General features: G+C 40.7%; 1 protein-coding gene across 1 annotated transcript in view; it reads left to right on the top strand.

The window, feature by feature from the left end:
- LOC125397392 (guanine nucleotide-binding protein G(q) subunit alpha) overlaps window positions 1–25,749 on the top strand; it is a 240,040-nt gene that overhangs the window by 179,216 nt on the left and 35,075 nt on the right. Inside the window, exons 4-5 of the mRNA XM_085693677.2 lie at window positions 11,336–11,464; window positions 14,498–14,627. Of these exons, the coding sequence (XP_085549803.1) occupies window positions 11,336–11,464; window positions 14,498–14,627 (259 nt within the window). The remainder of the gene's footprint in view (window positions 1–11,335; window positions 11,465–14,497; window positions 14,628–25,749) is intronic.

Here is a 25,749-nt window from a genome sequence, read left to right as displayed (position 1 = left end):
ACCACTTGGTGCGATACATATTATTGATGTTTGTTGGTGGTGTCTCTAAGTTGTTTCACACTATAAGGTTAAGAGAGAATAAATGGGCCAAGCTTACTAGAAAACAAACCCAGAGGATTTTGGTCATTATCATTAAAATGTAGTCGTGTCTCTCTAACTATCTGTTATTCATGCTAACACAGCTAAATCTAAGTCTTGGGTAATTCATAAATATTTATATAAATTTTAGTCTACAGTTTTGTTATTGTTAATTTGTTTGTTTTTTGCATTTTGAGACACGGTTTCTCAGTGTATCCTTTGTTGGCCAGGAACTCATTCTGTAAGCCAGGCTGGCTTCAAGCTCAGAGATCTGCCCTCCTCTGCTTCCTGAGTGCTGGCTACACCACCATGCCTGGCTTAGTCTACACTATTAGCCCCCTTCCCCAATACTTCATCTTCCAGTCTATCTAAACACTTTTTATAGGAGCTAAGGACACTATAAATCTGATTTGTACCTACTCATTGTCCTAATCAACAATTATGCCTCAAAGGACAAATAGTGGGAGGAAGGAAGAGATGAGAAATTTAAGAAAATAGATAAACACTTTGGATAGGTTTACAAATGGTCCAGATTTGATACCTTCTCCAATTCTGTAGAATGATCTTACTAAAAGCATTCTAAGATTTTGAACAATTTTTAAAATTATTTTACTAACTTTTTAATTATTGATAGAAAGCCTGAAGGCTCTGAGTATCTTTAGAAAAAGAACACAATAAACAGATGGCTGTAGGTTTTCTTTTCTTTTTTTTTCTGGGGTTCACCACCTGCTTTAATATACTGAGACATCAGGTCAAATGAGTTCACTGCCTACAGTACCAGAAGTTCCTGACACTAACCACAGAACACAGATCTCAGTTACATTGAAGTATAGTGAAAAAGTCCCCATGTTGCAGCCTTAGGCCAAAGACTACTGTATCTGGATTTGCTTTTATCTTACTTTACTGGAGCCCCCCCCCCCCAGGGGAGTCAGACAGCGATTAAAGAGTCCATGTAGTCTAGAGCAGTAAGTACATGAAGAAATTGGCCCTTTGGTACACATCTGCACTGGAATTTGCTTTATTATGGCCCTGAATTGATATACCATCTATTTTTATGTTGATATCCCATCCATCTGACTTAGAGCCAAATTCTTGAGTAAGGGTCCCTTCTAAGAAATTATTACTGAGTAATAATTTGAATACTTGTACTCCTGGAGTGGGGTGTGGCTCTTCTGGCCATCCTGACCCGACCCCCCTCCTTGAAGGAAAGAAACAACACGGTATGGTGAGACTTGTGGGCAAGTATCCAGCTGTAGGTCCAGTTCCCTCTGTTGCTCATCACTTCTGAAGCTTGAAGTAATGAGTGAAGCCTCAGTCTCCCCAGGTGTAGTGGGTGAAATTTAATGCTTAAATTAATTTCTGATTTTTGAGTATTTTGGGATTCCATTACACTTGACTGCCCTTATTGAGAAATAATTAGCCTTTGCAATTAAGCAAAATTTAGGACCCTCAAATTAACATGTGTGATTTCTGTGAGTGTGTGCACGTGTGTATGTGTTTCAGGCTTTGTGAACCATATGATCATTGTCTCGCTGTTAGGTGAGATGTAAGATGCAGCTGTAGACAATGGATAAGTTTGTGTGAGAGTAAATTAAATTCTTTTTTATTTTTTATTGAGCTATGTATTTTTCTCTGCCCCCTCCCTTCCTTTGCCTTCTCATTCTACCCTCTCCCATGGTCCCCATGCTCCCAGAGCAAATTAAATTCTTAGAGCTGATATCTTAGCTCAGAAGGAAACATTGATCTTGAATTGTTCTTTTCTAGAGAGTAATGATAGCAGGGCCTGGGAGGTAGCTCAATCAGTAAAGTACTTGCATCACAAGTATGAGAAACTGCATTTGAACTCCATAACCCATGTAAAAAGCACCTGGGCATGGCGGGGTCACCCTTCTAATCTCAGTGCTGGTTGTCTCTAATCTCAGACAAGTAGCTCCCTACAGCTCACTGACTTGCTAGCCTAACCTCATCAGGAGCTCCAGACTAAGGATAGATCTGTGCCATTTATTAGTAGTAGTATTATTAAGAAGTAGATGGGGCTGACGAGATGACTCAACTGACAAAGGTACTTGGCACCAAGACCGGAATCCTTCACGTTGTCCTCTGATCTCCACATGCACTCCATGTGCACAAACACGCAAATGCATAAATGAGTGGATAAGAAAATAAAATGTAAGAATGTTAATTGAAAATAAAATAACAAGGTGGATGGTATCTTGTGAACATGCCTATCTCAGTTTCTTCTGCTGCTATGGTAAAATACTGCAATGCACCCCCTGCTCTACGTGCTACACACTATGGTATGGTTTGTGAGTGAGGCAAGGGACTGGAGATTGAAACATATACACACTGGGGGTGGGGCAGGTAAGGCCAAGAATGCTTCTTTTATTGTGTTCCAGGGCAGCTTATATAGGATCTCCTTGACTAGTGGCCACACCCTAACTCTCAGCTGCAAGCTCACTAGAAACCACTCCCCTGCCATCAGGCACTCCAGAGGGTCTCAGGAGCAGCGGCAAGCATAGGAAAACAGGTTGTATACTCCGGCAGGCAGGGGGTCACAGGAAATTCAGGGTCTGGGGGTTCACAATTTCCAACAAAATACCCCGGCCAAGAGCAGCTGAGGGTTGAGGGTGGAAATGATTCAGTTTGCAATTCCAGGTTACATTCCATCCTAGCAGGGGTGCCCCAGGGGCAGGAACTGAAGCTGGTCACGTCATGTCCTTAGGTAGGAGCAGAGAGTGAATAGAGGAACAAGAACCTGCTGCTGAGCTCAGTTTCTTTACTTCTATATAGCCCAAGGTCCAGACCCAGGGAATGGCACCTCTCTCACACTGGGTCTTCACGCATCAATTAAGGCTGTCTGGACTGCCCCACAAATGTTCCCACAGGCCAGCCTAATCCAGATGATTCTTAAATCCAGCCTCCCTTCCCACATGATCTTACTGTGCATCAAGGTGACCAAACCATCATAGCACGGGGTTAGCTCTGGCCTTTGGATGAATGCTTGTGTCCCTAGTGCTTGCATAGGTATCATTTTTTCCACTTGAGTGATAAACTTACTTGTACATCTTTCTGCCTTTTCCAGGAGTGAAAGAAATAACACCAACAAATAGAACATTGTGTATTTGTCTCCCTCTGTGTTTGATGATTTTCAGAGTCTTTTTCATTTTCAGAACACATGGCACTCATAGGGATGAAATAAAACTCAGATATTCTTAGCAAGTCTCTAGCCTTTGGGAGAGCAATAGCGAAAGAACTAGACTTGGTTTCTCCTTATGGGTAAATTGGTCTCCTGAAGGACAGTAGGTGTAGAGACGGGTGCACTGTGAAGACTAGCTACCTGCTCTTACTTTAGCTGATTCTGAAATAGCTGCATCTCCTCCCCGTCTCCCCCACAGACTCCCTCAAAAAGATGGTCCAATGGGGATGAGCAGACTTGAGAAAAATCACCCTACTTTCCGTTTTTAGTTGATTGGAGCTCAGCTGTACATATTCATATATGAATGTCTGTAGCATCTTTGGTGCCCAATGGCAAAGTCAGATCATTAAAACAGTGATCATATGGATCACAAAGCTTGAAATGCTCACACATCCACATATAGTTAGTTTGAAATTTCTCCTTTAGGATAATGAATGTTGATGGACAGCTAGCATACTGCTTCTACCATTTGGATGAAATGTTGCTGAAGACTGATGTTCTGAATTAACTCCACAATATGTTTTAGAGAGTTGGGAAAATAGTTGGCTTTTGTTCTTTCAGCTTCTGTTCACAGATAATTCCTAACTCTGTTCAGGGCAGCTTCTCATAGGTCCATGTGCCCCCATTAGCAGTGGTTATTTGCAACACAACTGTGTTCATTGCCAGAGTCCCAGCTCCTTCAGGAGGGCATTTGGGTCTTCTACTATTTGGTTCATTCCCACTATTGAAGTTACTGTCAAGTTTCATGTGAACTTTGATTAAAAGGTACTAGTTGAAAGTCTAGGAAAATTCTGTGCCATTTCTGATTTCTTCCCTCTTATTTCTTCTTTTCTGCCTATAACTTCCCCCACCTTTTTTTCACATTATTCTCTAGTGACTGTAGTTCATAAGCATCCACCTTTCTTAGTGCATTCTTAGTTAGCAGCTTACAGTTTGGTACTTAATTGTTTCTTAATTGATTCATCTGTACTATCTTTTCTTCCCAGATAACCTGACATCCCTAAGGGAAAGAAATATATTTTAACATATTTTCATACCATTTCCTTGTGCCAGCTTCCCTCCATCAAACACATATTGAATTAGAGTTTAGCATAATAGATTCTCATTAACCAGGTACATGCTAGCTGAATTAGGCACTGTCATCGCACAGTAAGGCAGACTAAGAGTCAGCTTTCTAGTATTTCTTGATATGTTTTAAGAATTGTGTCAGAATTAATCAACACCTTTGAAAGCTGTCCTATAAGAAAGTAAATTAGAAATAAACAATGTGGGGGCTCTTTTTTGGATTTTGTTGTTTCCTTTTGTTTCATATTTAGGAGACAGTCTCTTCACAAGTGCCTCAAGCTCCCTGCCACAAACAGTCCTGCTCAGCCTCCCGAGTAGCAAGGGCTGTAGGCATGCACTATTGCACCTGCTTGTGTTTATGTCTAATTACAGGCTTGATCTGTTTGTTTGTGCGATATAGCTGTGAATCTGTTGCTGTTAGGCTAGACCTGCCTGGCACACACTTGAGTTGCTCGGTTTGTTCACTGATCATTTGGAGACTTTTAGATAACACTCTCTGATTATAAAATTAAGATGCCAAATCTCTTTTCTATGTGCAGTAATGAGTTCCTTTCAGGAGACTCAGAGTATTTGTTAAGGAAAAAAAAAAATACTTCGTGAGCTGTCTTAGTTCTTTGTTCATAGAAAATTACAATTCCTTATTCCTTCTGTTGTTCTTTATTGCAGAGTTTACTCTGCCTTGATAAGTTCTCAAGAACCAGGATCATAACACTTCAGCCACCGCTCTGTGGTCTTAGCTTTTTTGGGATTTCCTATGGAAAAAAAAAAAAGAAAGAAACAGCTTTATGAGCAAAACTACCTATAATAAATGCTACCTGTCACTGAACACTAATCATGAGGAATGTTAATTTTCCTTCTGCTCAGTGAGCTCTTCTAAGATAGGCATGTTTGTGTATTGAGTAATCCCATACAGCTAAGAAGCTGAGCCAGATTTCTGGCCAGCTCAGACCAGAAGAGAGGGAGGGGCTTGCTTGGGTCCTGGCCCCCAAACCTCCCTTTGAAACCGTGCTTGCCTCAATGTAGTAGTTTTACTGAAGGGTCACTGATCCATTTTGTAAAGGTCACCTAACAGTGTTTTGGTGGGGTTTCTTTTTGTTTTTGTTTGTTTGGTGTTTGTTTTAAAATCTTTTCTTCTGGATTTTTGTGTTCACCCAGCACAGCCTGCACAGAGTTGTGTCTTGTGGTTCTTCCTCGCCTTCACTGCCCTGACACTGTCAGATAGGATCTCTTGGCATGATCTAGCTTTCTACTCCCAAGAGACTGATCCTCTCACAATGAGGTCTTGTTAATTTTTTTTAATGAAGGCGACCTAGTTTTTGTAACCTTCTTTTTAATAATTAAAATATGAAACCTGCCCAGAATCATTTTTCTGTGCCACAGTTCCAGCTTCATATCGAACTGGAGCTGCAGATCTGTTGCATGCAGTCTTGCCGTGGAAACACTTTATGGGGTTAAAAATACCCCAGCTCCAAACATGAGCCCAAGAGCATGTTGTTAATCTTCTTGTGTGTAGCTGGGTTTGCTATATACCAGAAACTTCTCTTCATACTTAACTACTCACAGCTCATCTTTTCTCTGTGGTGTAATTGCTAGAGTTTATATGACTCTTAACTTTTATTTTTTAAAAATTGATGCCATCTATCCTGATATTTTATTCATAATTGCCCAATCTTATTCTTAGTTGCTTTCATTTAAAAGGAGGAGGAACTTGAGTTTTTCTTGTTTGAAGTTATCCTTCTGGTCACAATAGTGAAATTTTCTAATTGTGAAAAGATCTTTAGCTCAAGTCTGTTGTTGACAGACTATTATTAAAATTAGTGACCAGTTAGAATCATATCCCAAACAGGAAAAAAATCAAATTTAATTTGATTTAATCATACTATTTTAGTGAATTTTCAGCTTGACTCTTTACTTTTAGTAATTTTTTCAGACTTTGTATTTTCTGCAGCTAGGAATGATCCTAAAGTTAATTGTGAAAGGAGTACAGTGGTCACTAACAAACCAATGGCTGGGATCGCCTTCGCTCTTTCATGTACTCAAACATATGATAAGAAGATGGTTGTGGATTACCACTTGAAATTTTGTAATGCATTCCCAGAAGATGACCAAATCCAAATAAAACCTGGGCTTCTTCCTGGGCATTGGCAAACTCCTTACATAGCCCATGAATCTGATCCAAGACTCTTCACATCCTTAGTTTCTGACATAATGCTTCAAGTCCAACGTGATGCTAAGCTTCAGGTGACTTTGTATTCTGCTGTGGTAAAGAAACTGTCAGAGACTAAGCATGTCTCTTTCTTTATTGCCTCGCTTTTTACTGAAAACCAACAAAAACTATATAATTTTGTTCCATTAAAGAGCTTATATTAGAAATGTCTGTTGTTAGATTTTCACTGGATTAGATGGAATTCCAAAGCCTAGAAACTGCACACTGATGAGTGTGCTTCTGCCGATTGTGTCATTCTGTGGCCAGGACTTAAGAGCAGGAAGCTCTTCTCCTAAATGAAGTTAAGCCAATGGGGCCTTTCCTTCCTCTGTTGTATTTAAATTTGTCAGAGGCATTTTAATTCAGAATTTAGTTTTTACATAATGCAGGCCAGCTATATTCCAGAAATATAATTACATAAAGATGGGTAGCTAACAATCCCCTGGCTCCTATGCTTGTTCCTAAGGAGTGTAACTTGCCTGGCCACTGCAGCATTTCCGATGAAATAGTTTTAATTTGGGTAGTACACTGAGCATCTGTTACAGGTGGCCCAGGCTCTCAGCTAGATGTTGGTACTACAGTAACAGTCACAAAGATAGTTGTGGGCCTTGACCATTGAATTTGCAAGTGTGTGGGGGAAGACTGGATCTTTTCATCTACAGTATCAAACTATTCAATGTGTCAGTGTAGCAGAAAGTCATCACAGGCCCACAGAGGATGGGAGTAAGGAGTATCCAAACAGCCAAGCTTGCATTTTCTTAAACAGTTTTAGGAGTGGCTTGGGGACTAGAGAGATAGCTCAGCGGCCAAGAGCACTGGTTCCTCCTCCAGTGTACCTGGGTTCAATTCCCAGCACCCACGTGGCAGCTCACAACTGTCTGTAACTACAACACCTGGCACCCTCATACATACATGCAGGCAAAAATACCATTTTCTTTTAAAAAAAAAAACAAGGAATGACTTACTTCCTCAATAATTAAGTCCCATGTATACCATGATGTCTTCCTGTGCCTCACATCAGGAAAGAGCTTCTACCTTTTACACTTGCATTGCCTTGGCAGTGCACCTGTGCCATCACCATAGCAATATTGAGAATGACCTCAGCAGCCACTCAGAATCAGGCTTACAAAACAAATTATAGCTATAATTAACTCTCTGAATTTACTCTGCAATATAAATTTGTTCAGGCTCTGGTGTTTCTTTTTAAAAGGTTAAACGAATGGAATAATACAACATGAACCCCCCCTCCATTTTCCATTAGTTTTTGCTGAGAATATGAAGTATTTCAATGGAAAATACAGAGATTAGAGATTACTTTATTGCATCCTCTCAAAATGTGGCAGGCATAAATGAAGAGGACATACTACACTAGAATACCACTTATAGGGGTACAAAGTAACTCCTCCTCTATGAAGCCAATATGAAATGCAAAAAAAAAAGATGTATGCATTCTTTCTCCAAGCCCTGCTTTTCAAGACATGGTGGAGCAGGTGAGTTAGGGCTCTGCAGGCCCAAACTGTTCGGGCTGGCTCTTTCTGGGCAGTGAGAGATGCGGCTCTCACTTGTCTAATGTTTTCTGCTTCACAAATTATGTCTTCAGTATTGTACCATCTGAGCCACTCAGTAGAAAATTACTATGTAGATAGATTGTGCATCTTTTGTTTGTTTGGGAAGTTTGTTTTGTTTCTCACTGCTTTTGCTTGGGAGTGTGTCTGGTAAGGTTTGCTTTGGGTGTAGGTGGCGTATACTGCGACTACAGAGATGGACAGTGTTCAACCTTTTCCTTTTGCTAAATTACACTAATTTAGCTTTCTGCCTCAAGTGAGGCAAAACGAAACTGTCCAGCAAGACCATCACTTTATCTTAATCAGTAATGCATGAGATTTTTTTTTAAATCTACTTATTTTGTGTGTATGGGTATTTTGTCTGCATGTATGCCTGTGCACTACATGCATGCCTAGTGCTGACAGAGGCCAGAAAAGGAAATTGGGTCCTCTGAAATTGTTAGAGCTGGTTATGAGCTACTGTGTGGGTGCTGAGAATTGAACCCAGTCCTCTGGAAGGGCAACCAGTGCTCTTAACCACTCAGTCATGTCTTTAGTCTGAATGGAATATTTTAAAAGACTATTTCCTTGTCGTGGTGTTAACAATACTGAGGTAGAACATAGCTTGACAAGCAGGTGTTCATTGTAAGTAGTTGTTATTCTACAAGAACTGTAGGAAGAATGAAGAGGAAAGAGAATCCTCACAGTGTGACAGTCTGGAGACAGCTCAACAGTACCATACCCTGTATCACAGAGAAATGCCACTGGCAGTTCTGTAGGGTTGCTGCTGAGCCTTTGCAGGTGGATTTCCAGTTGCAGCTGTGTGCCCTGGCTCCATGTCATATACATAGTTAGCTCTAAGGAGCTCAGTGCACGCTCCTGATTGGAGAGGTGCTGTCAGCGCTCCTAAGGTGCAGTTTGACAGAAAAAAAAGCCCCGCTTGGTGCACTGATTCTTTAAAAATTATTCCTGCCAAACATAATTCTGTGCTTGGAAATAGTACTAGTAGTATTGGGTATTCTTGGTTCATTTCTAGGAAACAAAACCACAATTTCCCGTTATCTCTAGACTGCTGCAGCACCACGCACATGAGGATTAAGAGCCCTCTGTTCTGGCCTGTGCCTGCGATGTAACTGGAGTGGAGCATATTTCTTAGTTTATCTTGCTGCTGTACATACAGTCCTTTGATTTATCTGAAATTTCTGAGTTCTTGTATATAAATGATGATTGCATAGATTTTAGAATATATGCTTCAAATTTTAAATCAAGGGTCTGATAAATTAGACAGCTGCATTGTCCAGAGCAGCCTGCTGCTGCGGGAAGAGCCGCTCTATCTGTAGATGAGATGCAGTCAATACACAGAACATGGGCTTTGTTTTCCCATCAGATGGCCAGGGCTATGCCCAGGTTCACTAAAATATAACTTTATATTTGTATTCTTCCAGCAGCAGCTCCCTTTTGTTCTCTAGGCAGGGCTAAGTAATTGAAGGTATGAAGGAGTTCTCACTAGTCATCACAGAGCTCCTTGCTGGCTACAGATGTATTAATGTGTCTGGAAAAGGCCTTGAGTATGAGTAGCTTCTTTGCTGTAGGAATTCTAGCCTACTCTTGCCTTAGAGGATTGGTTCACTTCCAACAAGGCAGTAGTTTTACTTTTTTATTAAAGTCAGACTCTTCTGTAACCGTTTCCTTCTAACATTTGGTTTCACTCATAAAGGAACTCCAGTAGTAAAAATTAAATGCTACAATCTTTAATGCTCAAACCAAATCTCTGTATAGGAAATCCATCCGTCCAACCAGGAGTGATTAAATACTATTTTCTTGGCATTAAAGTAGAAATAAAGATGTGTGGAAGCAAAACTGTCTTCTCTCAGGTAGATTCTGCCCCTAGTATATATTGTGATCCCTGCATTGTAACCACCGCGTATACCAAACATTCCAACTCACTGTGTCTTATTTGTGCTCATGGGGAGTTGATGCCTTCCAGTTGTCTTGCTCACAGGCTAGTTGCTTTGTGTAGATACTTTGTAGCCATGCGTTTTGAAACCATTCTTGTGCTTCATCATTTCCAGGGCAGAAAGGAGTATAGTTCCTCTTTGAGTCATAAAGATGCTTCTCAGAACAGTCAACTGTCATCAACTGGCTGTCATCAGTTCTGTCAAATCGTGTCCTTCATGACATTACAGCTTAAGTCCCACACTTCAAGAGAATGGAAAGTGAATGGACTAGGGTTTGGAAATGACAGAACCTGCTGATGGTGACCATGCACTTGTCAGGGTTAGGATTAGCAGTAATAATACATCAGTTTCTTCATGCCAAGTGGAAAGTTGTGTGCCCTGATTGTGGTGGTGGTGATTACACAGATAGCTATATGTGACAAAAATCTCATAGACTGTGTGCCACAAGCACTCACACTCATTTGCATAAATATGTATGAATGCCCATAACTGAAACCTGTAGTTTTAAATAATACCATGAGTTTTCTAATTTTGATAATATCAGATTCCTAGTTTTATTAATATTATATAGATATGTAAGGTACTATCATTAAGTGAAAGCCAGTTGAAGAAATTCTGTGATAATTTGATAAATTTTGAGTCTAAAATTATTTAAAAAAAATTAGAATGTTTGACCCACCACACACAAGGAAATGTTTAGGTAAAATGGCCAGATACATTAAAGTTGGTGTAGGTGACTCTAAAGAAGAGCACCTGACCACAGGCATCATTAGTATCATATCTTAAAATTTCATGGCTTTGCATAAATAACAGATGACTTGGGCTTTGGACTTAATTAAAGATATGGTGTGCTGCTGTCTGTCTTCTCTCAGGGGAAGGAGGAAACTTCCTCCCAGGAAAAAACTGATATTCTACAAAGATGATAAATCTTGACCTTACACTCATCTTTATTATAAGGTTGTCTGTGCAAATTCACTTTATGTAAATTCTTAAAAACTTTATTTAACTCTTGATTCGTCAGCCAAGCCTGCTAAACAAACAGGTGGTAGGAGACTAACTTGAATTTCTTAGCAGCTCTTCCTTACTTGGTGTGAGTTCCAGCTGATGAGGAAGTGGGAACCTGCTGAGTGAGAGCCTTCTTCCTCTGAGCAATGGAAGGTTGACCTTGTCTGTTTCCTAGATTGTTACTTTCTGATATATATTCTTTTTAATCTCTGTGATTTTGCCCTTTCCCTTCCATGGGTTTGGAGTTATAGTAACTGACATTCTTGTGTCTTCCCTCTTCTAGCTATCTGAATGACTTGGACCGTGTAGCCGACCCTTCCTATCTGCCTACACAACAAGATGTGCTTAGAGTTCGAGTCCCCACCACAGGGATCATCGAATACCCTTTTGATTTACAAAGTGTCATTTTCAGGTAGTAACTGAGTTCATTAACACCTACATAGAGGGTCTAAAGCCTGTGGATTTGTGTGGATTATCATCATTGGGATACACAACTGAAATAATGTATCAATGAAAGAGGATGCAAAAGAAAGATATTCTGAAATTTTCATTTTAGGCTAAATAACCAGGCATTTAATGAAGCGTTAATTGCTGGTGGTAGAATACAGTTACTCAAACATTGTTCTTCACTATAGTATATATGTTCATATGTACATATATACATATATATTCACAGAGGCACACACACATACGTACACACACATATATATTTATATAATCATTTATCTGAGGACACAGTGTATTTTAGAGTTTTGTAAGGTAGTTCATATAATCCTATCAGTAATAAAGCAACTTTTGTTTTGTGTTTTTGAGATAGGGTCTCACTCTGTAGCCCAGACTGGCCTTGAAATCACAGCTTTCTTCCTGTCTCAGCCTCCCGGTTGCTGGAGTTTTAGGCAGGAACCAGCATACCTCCCATTAAAAACTTCCATATTGATAATTTCTCCATAATATTAAAAAAAATCATGCTGTTTTAGTTCATACAATAAAATGCTTGAAAGTTTCAAAATTCATGATTTAAAAAGTAGGGCAATTAACTTAATCTAAATTGATACAACAAAGAAGAATTAGAATTTATTATTTCCTTGTTTACTGCTGTTATTTGTCTTAATGCTTCAACTGGAACTTTTGTTTAAGATAAGTAAAACAATATTGGTATCTTTTCACTTTGCTATTTCCTGATCACTTAGTTGTACTTTTAGTTGCAGTGCAAACCACCCTGAGCTTTGAGGAAAGAAGCCACGTATGTCTTTGACTTCAGTGTTGAGCTGGCTCTCGGAGAGCCCACTCATGTAGGATAGTGGAGGTGTGTGTGCTGCTGCAAAGCCGCCTTCATTTACCTCCTCCTACAGCATGTCTCTGCCGTGGGACTCAGCTTGGCACATACATTGTTGTTTCTTGACAAAGCACCAATTTTTATTATATTTTTTATTATTATGCTTTTTTCCCCTCTGTTCATTTTTTGCACCCGTGGTGTAATCTTGCCACCATATACTGCTTAAAAGCACATGGCTTTGAAGTAGGTAGCTGCTTGAAAATATTTAGGAACCTCTTTTTAAAATATGTAATGGGTACATTAAGATGATCACCAAGGTTCCTAGGGCCAGCATTCTAGATTACTTATTTTGAGTTTATAACATCTGGATACCCAAATTTACTTACTTTTATAGTCATATTACAGAAAAATTTAAAAAGAAAAGACATACATTACTTCTTGGAGATTTTCACATTTTGGTTGCTTTGCAGTTTCAAAAATTGGTTAGGATTTCATCTTGTTCTTGAAACATTTGTGCACTAGTGTTGAAGGATACTTTTTGCCACAACAGCAAAAGTAATGACTTCCTGTCATCCTCTGACATTGGTTCCCTGCAGTAGGGCTTCCTTGAATAGGAGTTCCCTGTAAATGAGTTGCATATTTTCACATAGTGGCATTGGGACAAAGCCAACGTTTTAATATTTTTGTTTTGTTTTTTGTTTTTCAAGACCGGGTTTCTCTGTAGCTTTGGAGCCTGTCCTGGAACTAGCTCTTATAGACCAGGCTCACCTCAAGTTCACAGAGATCCACCTGCCTCTGCCTCCTGAGCACTGGGATTAAAGGCGTGCACCATCACTTTAACACCTAAATGTTCCACTTTTGTTGTCCAAAGTTCGCAGGTCTCATGGAATTATTGTTTTGCCCTTCTGATCTCACTCCTGGACCTTTGGAGTCTTTAGGAATGGTGGTATGAGTGATCCTTGATTTCTGGGCTGGGGTGATGCCTCAGTCAATAAGGTTCTTTGCTTGTGGGTTTTCATGACCCACATAAAAATCCAGCTGTGGTGGCATATGCCTGTAATCCAAGGTTCAGAGAACGGAAGTCACAAAGATAACAAGGCCCATAGCCAGTTGATGAGCTCCAGGTTCACTGAGAGACCGTGTCTCAAAATACAAGGTGGAGAGAAGTAGAGGAAGCCTCCTGAGAGTCACCCTCTGTCCACACACACATGCACACACGTGCACACACTCACAGAAACAGAAGTTCTTTGAGTTCTTCCTCTGGATTTCGTGTGAGAATTAGGAAACATCATGAGCAGGCAGGAGTACTGCTCTTCCGCTTTCATAGCAGACCTTCTCATTCTCTGAGCAGATGGTGTGCAGCAGGGAAGAGTCAGCCCCAGGGGTTTGTCAGGCTCTGCTGATTATGTACACACACACTTCCACTCCATTCTTGGTGCCCATGCTGGTGTCTGAGGATAATCAAGTGCAGAGTGGATGCATGAGAAGCAGACTCAGGAACTGGTTCAGATGATGCCCTGTGAGGCACTGCATAACATTCTGATATCTTACACCACACTTAATATCCAGCAAGGAGGCAGGTTGGTTTGTGCACAAAGCTGATTGCTCCATGCTGCCTGTCCTAAATTGTTGCCAATATTGAAAGAAAGAAAAAGCTCCAAATTCTTATCCTACAAAAGGAAGCATAGGCAAGATCATATTTATATTTCGTACCCTCCTTATGTGGAAATGTATGGCATCTTATATCCTTTAAATATATCCATGGTCCTTCCTGGCATCCTTGGTAATACATGGTGGTCTTCACTCTGCTGATATCTAAGAAATGAAAGCAAAATTTATTATTTGTTACTTATCTTAACATAAAAACATCCTGTTTGCCTTTGAAGTGTGTAATTTAATAAAAGAACTGTTTTACTTGGCACAGACAAGAAAGTTTTACATAGTTACAATTTTCATTCATATCTAGTAACTTCCTGTAACCACAGTGATTTATTATCTACCATGTCTTATTTCTGTCAGGTAACAGACAATTAATAGTCAATAAGCATTAATTGACTTGGATGCCATTGTCTTTAATGCGTTGAATTTTCCCTAATTTGTAAGTAGTATTATATTGGTACTTTTAATATTTTCTTTATGTTATTAATATGAATATTGTTACCTTTACAGAATGGTCGATGTAGGGGGCCAAAGGTCAGAGAGAAGAAAATGGATACACTGCTTTGAAAATGTCACCTCGATCATGTTTCTAGTAGCGCTTAGCGAATATGATCAAGTCCTTGTGGAGTCAGACAATGAGGTAAGTGCTCTTTGGACAGAGAGTGATTCATCATTTTAGTGCCTGATAGAAATAAATGGCAAGAAGTAGGATGTAGGCAATGGATTGAGTTGAAGTCATTACTTTCTTTATCACTATTTCAAGATCTTTTTTTTTTCTTTTTGGTTTGTTTTTAGTTCTTATTACACCAGTGTATTTATTTTGTGTGTACATGTCTATATCAGGACCTGTGGGGTGGATTCTAGAGGTGGAACTTGGGTTCTTAGGTAGCACTTCTATGCACTGAGATGTCTTACCTATCTGGATGTTACCCTGTAAAACCAACCTATGGCAAGCTTTTCTGTCAGGAATGCAAGCAGGTCTGTGTGCTCAGATCTAATTAGAACCTGTTTGATACTTTTAGCACTGTGCAGAGGATCTGAAAATAAAATTATTATGGAAAGCCCTAGGTTAATCACAAGATCCTTTCATAGCCTTTCTTGCAGCATAGAGCTGAGAGTGTTGAGTGAGTCAACCTGTTTTGTTTTGCTTTCATTTTGTTAAAACATTGTTTGCTCCATGGGTGGGCATGCAAAACCTTCACTTGGCAGATGTGAGTAACTTTGTAGCTGTGTTCAAAATCAGTTCATTGTGAAGTCATGCAGTGTCTTGGTGATGTGGCCTCTCTGCTGCTGTGTGCTATTTGGGCTGTTGTGTAACTCTACTAAGCAGGGGGTGACTCAGGAACTGTTCTTCACACTCCTGTCTGGAGAGCTAGCTCTGTATTGGGCTTCTCTCTGCTGCAGGGAAAGGTAACAGGTGGAAATGCGGACTCTGAGAGTAGTAGAGGTGTGCTGAATCAGAGCTGACTATGGAGGATAATTAAGGGGTACAGGAAACAGCCTTAGAGCTAACATTCACAGCATGTGTGTCTGAATGGAGATGCCATTAATACTGTCAGAGCTTGCAGACAGAGAGACCGGTGACATTAAGTAAATAAAAGGAGAAAACAAAGAGAAGGAAGTGAGAAATCCCCATCCACTGGTTAAACTGAGATCTGGTATGTCAAGATTCACTTTCAACACACATCCTTTTCCATAGATAAGAATTCCTGGCTTCTTGATCTTTTTAAGATAGCTTATTTTTTGCAAGTCTTAATATTCTCATTATAGTTCATACCCAGTATGCAGGGGTTTGCATCTGTCAATGAGCTAAGGCCAGATAACCAGCCGCTGGTTCCCTGAGCTCAAATGCAAAGTGCCTACAGGCATGGTAGAGTATTGCTAATTTTGTTATAAAATTTAAGTGGGGCATTTGCCTTTGGAATGTTTACTATTACATCTCTCTGGTTCTCTTTCTTAATCTGTACCCATGCCCATTTGTTGTTCCTTAATTCTTGGAGACTATAGTTTGAATATATTGCTTACTTTAGACATCTTGTGGCATGCCTATGGTTTCAGTACTATGTTGTGGGTATCAGCATCTCCAAACAGTTACAATTTTTCCCTGGAGAGAAGATTTAAAAAAAAATACACATACTTTTTTTTTTAAACCGGAATAAAGCATATCAACCAAAGGTAATAAGACTTTTGCTATATAGCTCTCCATTTCTTATATTCAGTTTGCTACCCACTGAAATAAATTTTACTTGTGTCACCTATACAGAAGATGAAAAAAATACATAAAATTTCATGCCTATACTTACATACTAGCAAGGGTAAAATACGTCTACCAGTACACATATTATTCCCATTCAATATGTTGTATCTACAAGGAATTACATGTTGTGATTTAATGGCAATCAATTTGCCATTTTAAAATTAGCAGAACAGCAAGGAAGTCAATTCTCTAAATGACTTGTCAGCTAAGTCTAGTACAACAGCCCCGTTCTTTGTTTATCTGGTCATTACAAATTTCATCTGATGTTACTATAGAAATCTGATCTGTTGGGTGGTTGGCATAAAAATGTATTAGTTCAATGGCATTTTTTTTAATCAGACATTTTCAGATTTCTACCAGTAATTTGTCATTCAGTAAGTTGGTATTCATTGCAAAAAGCCTGGCCTGAGTCCTTTAGTTCATAAGCTGATATGTTATACCGCAGATTAAAATAGTAAAGCTGTGTTCTAGTTTGCTTTCTGTTGCTGTGACAAACACCATGGCCAATGTCAACCTGGGGAGGAAAGGGTTTATTCCATGTTACAGTTTTTCATCTATCATGAAAGGAAGTTGGGGCAGAACTGTGGAGGCAGGAGCTGAAGCAGAGACCCTGGAGATGTGTTGCTTACTGACTTGTTCTCCAGGGCTTGCTCAGATTGCTCCCTTGTACCGCTGAAAACCACCATCCTAGGAACGGCATCACCCACAATGGGCTGTGCCCTCCCACATCAGTGCCTACAGACCAATCTGATGAAGGCATTTTCTCAGTTAAAATGCCCTTTTCCCAGATGACCTTTTCAAACTTACAGAAGTCTCCCCGTTAGAACTCAGTAAGTCACACTCATTCTGGAACTTTCTCTCGGGCCTTCAGCAAGCCTGATAATAGCACTGGAGCTGATCCTCAAGCAAAGCAAGAGCACACTGTGCATAACCAGCACCCCTAATTGGCGCACAGTCCCAGCAGCTTGTTCTTATTAGAGTGATCTGTTTGATTTTCGGTTGTAGTAGAACATTCAGATGTCGTTGTTTCCAACTTCTTAAACCATTAAGGTAATTCAGAGCTACAGAATTCTAGTTTCTGAAACGTCTTGGTGTGGGTGAGATAGAACAAGAAAAAACTTCCTGCAGTTTGCTCTTGGTTTTAAAGTGTGATGTTCATAGCTTTACTTCCAAACAGACTTAACTGTGCCTGCCTTGGTATATATTTGTGAGAGAAGTCTGGAAGTGAATTCTGATGGCCTCTCTTTCTGTCCTGTGGAGCCGTGGAAAATTCACTGTAGACTCCAAGCAGGACAACTAAGACATTTTGTAGAAACTCTGAAGCTGATTTGTTCAGCAAAGTACGTGAAGTTCATGCTCCCAGAACCCACATAAAAGGATGGTCATGGTGGCACATGCTTACAATCCCAATTCTGGGAAGGTGGGTACAGGCACATCCCTGGGGCTAGCCAAATCAGCTAAGGCTGTTTGGCTAGCTCCAGGCCTGTGAGAGAACCTATCCCCACCTCACCCCCAAAGGTAGCCGGCACCTAAGGAATGACACCTAGCTCCCAAATGCACAAGTACACAGAGACACACAAGAGAAATGTTCCAGATTATTCCCTTTGCTTGTGTTTTAGTTATTTGCAGACACTATGTATTAGTCTCTGATCTCTTTACACAGATCAACTTTTGTCTGTGGGGATTCTCAGCTTTCCTATTGTTTGGGGAGTGAATGTTTTTCTCCTTTGTCTCCAAATAAGGAAATAAGCAGGAACTAGGCAAACCAAGGTTGTAGTGCTGCACTGATTTCCAACTTCTCTTTTCTCTTGTATTTCCCCTGTGGTAACATACCAGCTTGCAGCCAACTATCCTGTCGTAAATCCTTTCATGGACACATTGTTTCAGAGCCGCTGAAAGCCCAGAACAGGGAAATAGCCGGTGTGTATCATTGTGTGTTCAAACTCGCCTCTGTTTTTTATTTCTCTAGCTTTCTGGTCCATGGCTGAGCATTCACACTTCTTCCTCTTTTTCTTCCTCTTTTTCTTCCTCTTCTTCTTCTTCTTCTTCTTCTTCTTCTTCTTCTTCTTCTTCTTCTTCTTCTTCTTCTTCTTCTTCTTCTTCTTCTTCTTCTTCTTCTTCTTCTTCCTTCTTCTTCTTCTTCTTCTTCCTTCTTCTTCTTCTTCTTCTTCTTCCTCTTCTTCCTCCTCCTCCTCCTCCTCCTCCTCCTCCTCCTCCTCCTCCTCCTCCTCCTCCTCTTCCTCTTCTTCTTCTTCTTCTTCTTCTTTTTTTTTTAATTTTTGAAGACAGCGTTTCTCTGTATAACAGCCCTGGCTGTCCTGGAACTAGCTCTTTATAGACCAGACTGGCCTCAAACTCAAGAGAACCGCCTGTTTCTGCCTCCCAAGTGCTGGGATTAAAGACGTGTGCCACCACTGCCCGGCTCCACATTTCTTCCTAATGTGTACTGATTGTTTCTGAGTTATTTTACATTTTTTCATTCGGGTTTTTTGTGTTGCTTTGTTTTTAGTATCAAGTTATTCACCCCATACCCAACCCAGGTATAAGTGGAGACTGTCCTTTCAATTCCTGGCCGCTAGGACCCAAATAATCACACAGAAACTATATTAATTACAGCACTGGTCATTGGCTCAGGTGTATTCCTAACAAGCTCTTACATTTTAAATTATCCCATTTCTATTAATCTGTGTATCACCACGAGACTGTGGCCTACTGGTAATGTTCTGACATCTTTCTCTTTTGGCAGCTACATGATGCCTCCCTGGCTCTGCCTTCTTTCTTATTGTATTCAGTTTAGTTTTCCCATCTGCCTATATTCTGCCCTGCCATAGGCTAAAGCAGCTTCTTTATTAACTAGTGATAATAAAATATATTTATACCGTACAGAGGGGAATCCCCCATCACCCAGGCCCTTCCTTTGATCAAGATGGATTTTCCCGCATTGGTTCTCATAAACATTTGTCCTTCAGGCTAAGTCTGGAATTGAGAGTTGATAATAAAAAGAGTAGACATTTTTAATACAGTTGCATTCATATCTCTTCAAAACCTGCTAAGCTATTACCTGTACATTATGATAAGGATTATTGTCCTGGCCGATATACCCACTCTGAGTTTGCAACACAGACACAGAGAAAGAACAGAAGAGTTGTCATTACTAAGAGCATGGAAGCAAAATTCTTTGGGGTGTTAAAATTCCTCCCCTAGACCTGGGTCCTTATTACATTCAGAGACAATAGTGGGCAAACACAGGACTTTCCCCAACAGTTCATAATGTCTCTTATGTTCATTGGATCTTAACAGTCTAGGATATACATTTGGTTATACTTCTGTGCACGTGCGCGCACACACACATGCACACCCCATTTTCCCATACTGTTGTTAAAGGTGCTGAAAAGTTCTTGTCACCTGGTGGACAAATAGTTACCATGGTGTTACAGCTGCATGCTGGAGTATACTGTCTCAGAGCTGTGCTGCACCCCACAGCACGGGTTTGTGATAGACTATACTATCTAGGTTCGTGTAAGTACATGGCGATGTTCACACAACACAGAAATTACCTAGCAAGACGATTCTCATACTGCATTCCCTTCAATAAATAACACATAACAGCACTCTCTGTCCACATGAAAGGCTAGAGCTGGTTGAAGCGGGTTTTTCATTCTCCACCCCAGGCTGATTAGGCTCTGATAAAGCCCCAGTAGTTTTAAGTTCTGATGATTTATTTCTCAAGGACACCTGAGGTATTTTGTAATTTTTCCCTATCATCTCCTAAGCAGGAGGATGCTCAACCCTGATTGCAGGCGTTTGTTATATAGAATGATACACATGATCTCTATTATCGATGTACATAAGCAGCTAAAGATTTAATTGAATTTATTAGCAGGGATTATCTCTTGAGTATCTGGAGTTTGGTTAATTTTGATTTTATGCTTTTCATTTTACACATCTACATTTGTATAATTCCCCATGAAAATATACTGTAGAAATTAACTGTATGATTGAAAATTTTTAAATGAAATGTTTTTTAGATTATCAATTAAAATATTAAACAAAAAGAACCCTTTAAGGCGTTTTTGAGATTTTTCTAATTGTTTTCAACAAGAAAAGATGGAGATGTACATGAATGTGGAAATTAATACAGATGTCTAGTCGAAACTTAGTCACATTAGAAAACATTTTTCTGTCAATATATTGAAATGTCTTCAAAACTGAGACACCTTAAAAATAATGAGGCTGGCTGGGTGGTGGTGGCCCATTAATCCCAGCACTCTGGAGGCAGAGGCAGGTAAATCTCTGTGAGTTTGAGGCCAGCCTGGCTTACAAAGTGATAGGACAGACTTCAAAGCTACAGTGAAACCCTGTTTCAACAAAAAGTAAAATAAAATAAAAATAAGAATGGAGGTTGGAGAGATGGGTCAGCAGATAAGAACGCTGACTGCTTTCTAGAAGACTCAGTTTCAAGCATCCATGGTTGCTCACAAATTTGATTGTCTGTGACTCTAATCTCAGGGAATTCAGTGCCTTCTTCTGGCCTCCAAGGACACTGCAAATATGTGGTGCACAGACATATGCAGGCAGTACAGCTATCCACATATAAATAAATGAATAAACAAATACCCCAGTGACGCGCTTCCTCCAGAGGGTTGTATGTCATACTCCTCCCAAACAGTTCTTCTCCCTGGTGGCTAAGTAGCCAACTGTATGTGCTTATTGGGGTGGGGCGGGGAGGAGGTCATTCTTACTGAAACTACCACAGCCTGTACTGATTTTCAAAATGTAGGTCTTAACACATTGAGTGAGTTGGGGAGCCTTTTGGGATTGTGAGTTCTAGGTATTAAATCATGATCAGCATTTGTAAGAATGTGAAATGGAGTAGACCTAACTGCAACCAAGTCGCAAGTACCAGAGACTATTAGAAGAATTTCTGTTTTGAAACTTCTGTTTCTACTTTGGGACAGGCAAGTTGACGGGTTAGTTGGTTAAGACAGGGTCTCATGCAGCCTAGGCTAACCTCAAATTCATACGTAGTCAAGAATGCCCTTGAGTGAATTTCCAATCCCACCACTACCTCCCAAGGGCCAAGAATATAGACATACACCACCATGCAAGCTCCACTATACAGTGTGGGTATATGTATGGGTGTGGGTGTCTGTCAGCAGCAGGTGGTGCTCAAGGGTCAGAGGGAAGGTAATTTACTGTCCTGTTTCAGATAATGGGAGGAAGTGGGAATACACAGCCTTGTGCAGTTACAAGGGCATCATTCATTCTCTGTTCAACTTAGCCTTTAAAATTGCATTAACTGTGTTCCTTCTGATTAATGTACACTATGTTAATACATGCTGTAGTTTGCAACTGATCTGTGCCTTGCTTCCCCTATGGTTCTGGGCTGGTATGCCCAGTGAAAACATTCAGAAATTGTCATTGAGCCATTGCAGTCCTGACTAGTAGCTTAATAAACACTCCATTTCTGCCATTTTCTCACTACCTCCACATCCCATAGTTTGCTGACAAAGGGCAGCGTAGAGCCAAGGGCCTCCAACATAATGCCCGCCTGTGCCTCCTCCACCTCTCATAGCTGGGGTGATGCCTTCACATGCCCACCCCACACCCACAGTACGAAGAGCTGACTTTGAGATGGCCTGTTTTAGCTGTTTGGTGATTAAAATGCCAGTGTCCTGTAAGTCATTCTGCAGAGACACAGACATGAGTAACCCTTTTCCTTTGTTCAGTTTTAATCACCGTGCAGGAAAGTGGCCAGAGGCCCCTGTGCTGCTAGTTTGTTTCCCACAAGGGCAGGGGAGTGTGGAGTGCTGCTCAAGGCCTTGCTTTAAAATTGTCAGACCAAGAGAAAAGCTTGAAATGTTGGAGCCTCTGGCTAAAAGATGCACGGTTTGGAATTTCAGAAGCCAGGTGACACTGGCGTAGAGCCTGCTTCCAGAGGGGGAGAAGGGGACAAAACAGTGACTAGGGTCCTCAACAAGCCCAAGTCAGGTTTTACTGAACTTGACTGATTCCTGTCTCAGTTTTGCCTGGGATTGTGTTTGGAGACCTTGCAGTGGGAAGTGACACCTTTGCCTGCCCTTCCACAAACCCTCAAGGTGTTGGGCACAAAATGAGTGGCTACTGTATAACTGGATAAAATCATCCTTTTCACTGTTAGCCAATAAATGAGTCCCTGCCATTAGATGCTCTCTCTTCATCCAACCAGTGAATTTTTTTTCTTTTCTTAAAAAGCTGAAGCTAATTTCTAAAGCTAATCCTTGTTTATAAATTCGTACAGAAACTTTAAGCACTCAGGTTAATTTTAAGTTCTTAATATTCAGACCATATGTCAGATTCTAAAACTACCATGAAATGTCTTAACGTGTGCTGTGACTGCTCAGTCTCCTTCAGTAGTGTGCATCTTTATGAGCAAAAACAGGCACTTGTTGGTGTTTTATTACACAGACACACTGTCCCCATTAGGCAGGACCCTTTCTGTCTGTCTTATTCTGACAAGGATAGTTCTTCCTGGAGTTCTTACACCCTGTGTTCTTTTTCAGTAGGGAAGGGATCAGACACTTTCTGGACTTCCCACCTAGAACGTATGTACTCAAACGCTGAGTGGAGTTAGCTGTCGGAGTTTCCTCTCTCGAGCACATGACCTACATCCCACTGTTTCTAACATGTTTGGCACGTACGGAGATGAACTGTTTGGTCTGGGTGCTGGTCCAACAAAACTCAGGGAGCAGAAGGTTGGCTCCTCCCTGGAGCATGGGTCTTGGACACATTACTAGCAGGAAGGAGGCACCCATGGCTGGTATTTTCTTTGCAGGTTTGCCATCCAGCCAGAAACTCCACTCAGCTTCACTAGACCAATTAAGAAGGTTTTGCAAAAAGTCTTTATGATGCCAACACCAAGTTTTCCACCTGAACTAATCTAAGACCAGCTGTTCACTAAAAATGCTGGCCTTAGGATGATCATTTGGCCTAAGTCTGTCAAAGTAGCTTAAAAGGGCACTGAAGAGAACCCGTAGAACAAGTTCTTAGCCTGCAAGTCTGTTGATCAGCTTCTTCAGAAAACATTGCTGAGAATAGGGAGTCCTCACAGAAAGCATACTCTGCTGGTTTAAGGGCCATCTGCGTTGACCGGTGGCTGTGTTACAGAGAACTAGAGGTGTGAGGCAGCTAGTGGCAGGAGAGGAGAGCCTCCGGCTCTGTGGCTGCCGATTGGTTCCAAGCCCAGTGTGCCTTCCACAGCCTATCGCTCATTAGCAGGCCAAGGGAAGACTTTGCTGTTATTGAGTTGAACATGAGAAGCATGAGAAGACCCCAGGGCTTTCTGTTGGTTGAGCATTTGCCATGCATGATCCAGGCACGGAAGCATCTATATGGATCTCTTAGCATGGGCTGCCTCACAGTAGAGAAGTTTGAGCCTTAAAATCTTAGGGCTTTCCTTAATTATTCAGTGTTCATTTTCCATTAACCATGAAGAAAAAGTGCCTCAAATTCTAAATGGGCCGTTATAGGCAGTAGTTACTTTATGAATGGAAAACCCCAGGTCAGCTACCATCTACTGCTTAGGTCTGTGTATTCAGCTGTGTTTGGGTTATAGTAAAGGTTCACTCTGAAACTCTAAACACATGAAATACTCAGGATACACAGTCAGTGGCATATCATTGATTATGTTACATAAGTGACTATTATAGTGTGATGATGACAATTCCTGATCCAGGAAGAAAAAAACATAGTCTCCTTTAAAAGTTTGCTATTTATCCAGAGCCCAAGCATAAAAACTCCATTTTCAAAGCATTAAAACTCAATGACTTCCCCACATGCAGGGATTCTCTCCAGGGTCCCATGCAAGAGGGACAGATGGTAGTGGGTGGGCTCTATGACTTCAAGATCCAACTATCTTGATTAAGTGTTAGGCTAGGCTAAAATAGAAATGAAAATAGACCACTTATACATAGAAATTGTTCCTCCACTTTTGGGCACTTTGTCACTGCCTATTCTCATCCTCATTTTACCAGGCTACACTACAAGCCTCATGGAGAAGTCTGAAAGGTACATTTTGAGCATTTAACTTTCTATAAGACGCAGGAGCACAGAGAGCATTTGGAAAAGAAAGGCATTGGGAAGGACTTACTGTAACAGAACGACTCTGTTACTCTTGGTTGATGAACCATGCCTTTTGTGGATCCTCGGAGGAACTCCATAAGTAACTCACTGCAAAGTACACTTGCTGGAAGCAGCAATTCTTTTCAAGAGTATCACGTTCTCCTGTGTATGGCATCTCCAGGTGTTACTTGTGTAGGCACGCTCCTGCTGCTGAGGCTGCTGCTGCTGAACACCTTAACATCCATTCCCATAGTGCACTAGGCTGGGCATTTGCATAAAAAATAAGTATATTTCTCTCATCTGGCTCAGACTCAAAGGAAAGCGGACCCCAACCCCACACACACTGTGTCCATTGTTAGTTACAAGACATTTCCCCTCTGAGGGCACCTCAGGAGCTACCAAGAGCAGTCCACTCTTTGAGTTGTGTGTCTTAGGAACTGATGACAAAAGTGAGCTAGAAAACACTGAGGAAAGCAGGTAAGGGCTATATAACAGCTGTAAGGGAACAAAGACATATTTCCTTCAGCAGCAGCTTTGGGTAGAAGATGACACCCAGCATCAGCCTCTGGCCTCTGTACACGTGTGCACACACCTCACACAGGCATGTACACAAATTTAGAAAAAGGCATGCTTTAGAAAAATCATACTTCCTACTGACAAGTATCTTTCCAATCTCACAATTGAAATTTACTCTTTTGCCCACTTGGCAGTGTAGTATGTATTGTGTATTCAGAGTACTGTGAGCATTCACATTGCTGTGCAGCTGTTACCGCAACTGGCTAGAACTTCTCCATTTCCCCGAACTGAATCCCCACAAACATAGCCAGTAAATTCGCATTTCCTCGTCATGAAGGTAACTGTTCTGGGTTTCTCTGACAAATGGAATCATGCAATATTGTTTTTCTGACAAGCTTATTTTACTTTACATAGTTTGTTGATGATTCATGATGTGCCGTGTGCACATTCATATGTCCGTGTGCATCTCACGCTGTTGTGTGACTGCATCGGTTTTGCTCATCTGCCAGTGGGTGCTTCAGCAGCTTCCTTCCTTGGCCCCCTACTTTGAGCTCAGTTGACTTCCGAGTTCCTACTTTCAGTTCTTTTCAGGTCCAGAAATAGAACTACTGGATCATACAGTAATTATGTAATTTATTTCCTAATTAAGTAATTTATTTCCCAAGAAATTAGTCTAATATCTCCATAGCAACTGTATCATTTTTATGTTCCACTAATATGAGTCTTCATCTTCCTCTACATTCTTACCAACACTCACCAGTTACTAGTTTCTTTTATTATTTTAATGATAGCCATCATTAATGAGCAAGCAGTTGTATCACATTGTGATTTTCTCTTCTATTTCCCTAATTAGTTTTTTGAGCTTGTGCAAATTCTTTGTCCATTTTTA

The sequence above is a fragment of the Myodes glareolus genome, chromosome 7, assembly GCF_982192425.1.
Source record: "Myodes glareolus chromosome 7, mMyoGla1.1, whole genome shotgun sequence".
Classification (NCBI taxonomy): domain Eukaryota; kingdom Metazoa; phylum Chordata; class Mammalia; order Rodentia; family Cricetidae; genus Myodes; species Myodes glareolus.
The sequence above is the reverse complement of the archived record's forward strand: the minus strand, read 5'-3'. Positions and strand labels throughout refer to the sequence as shown.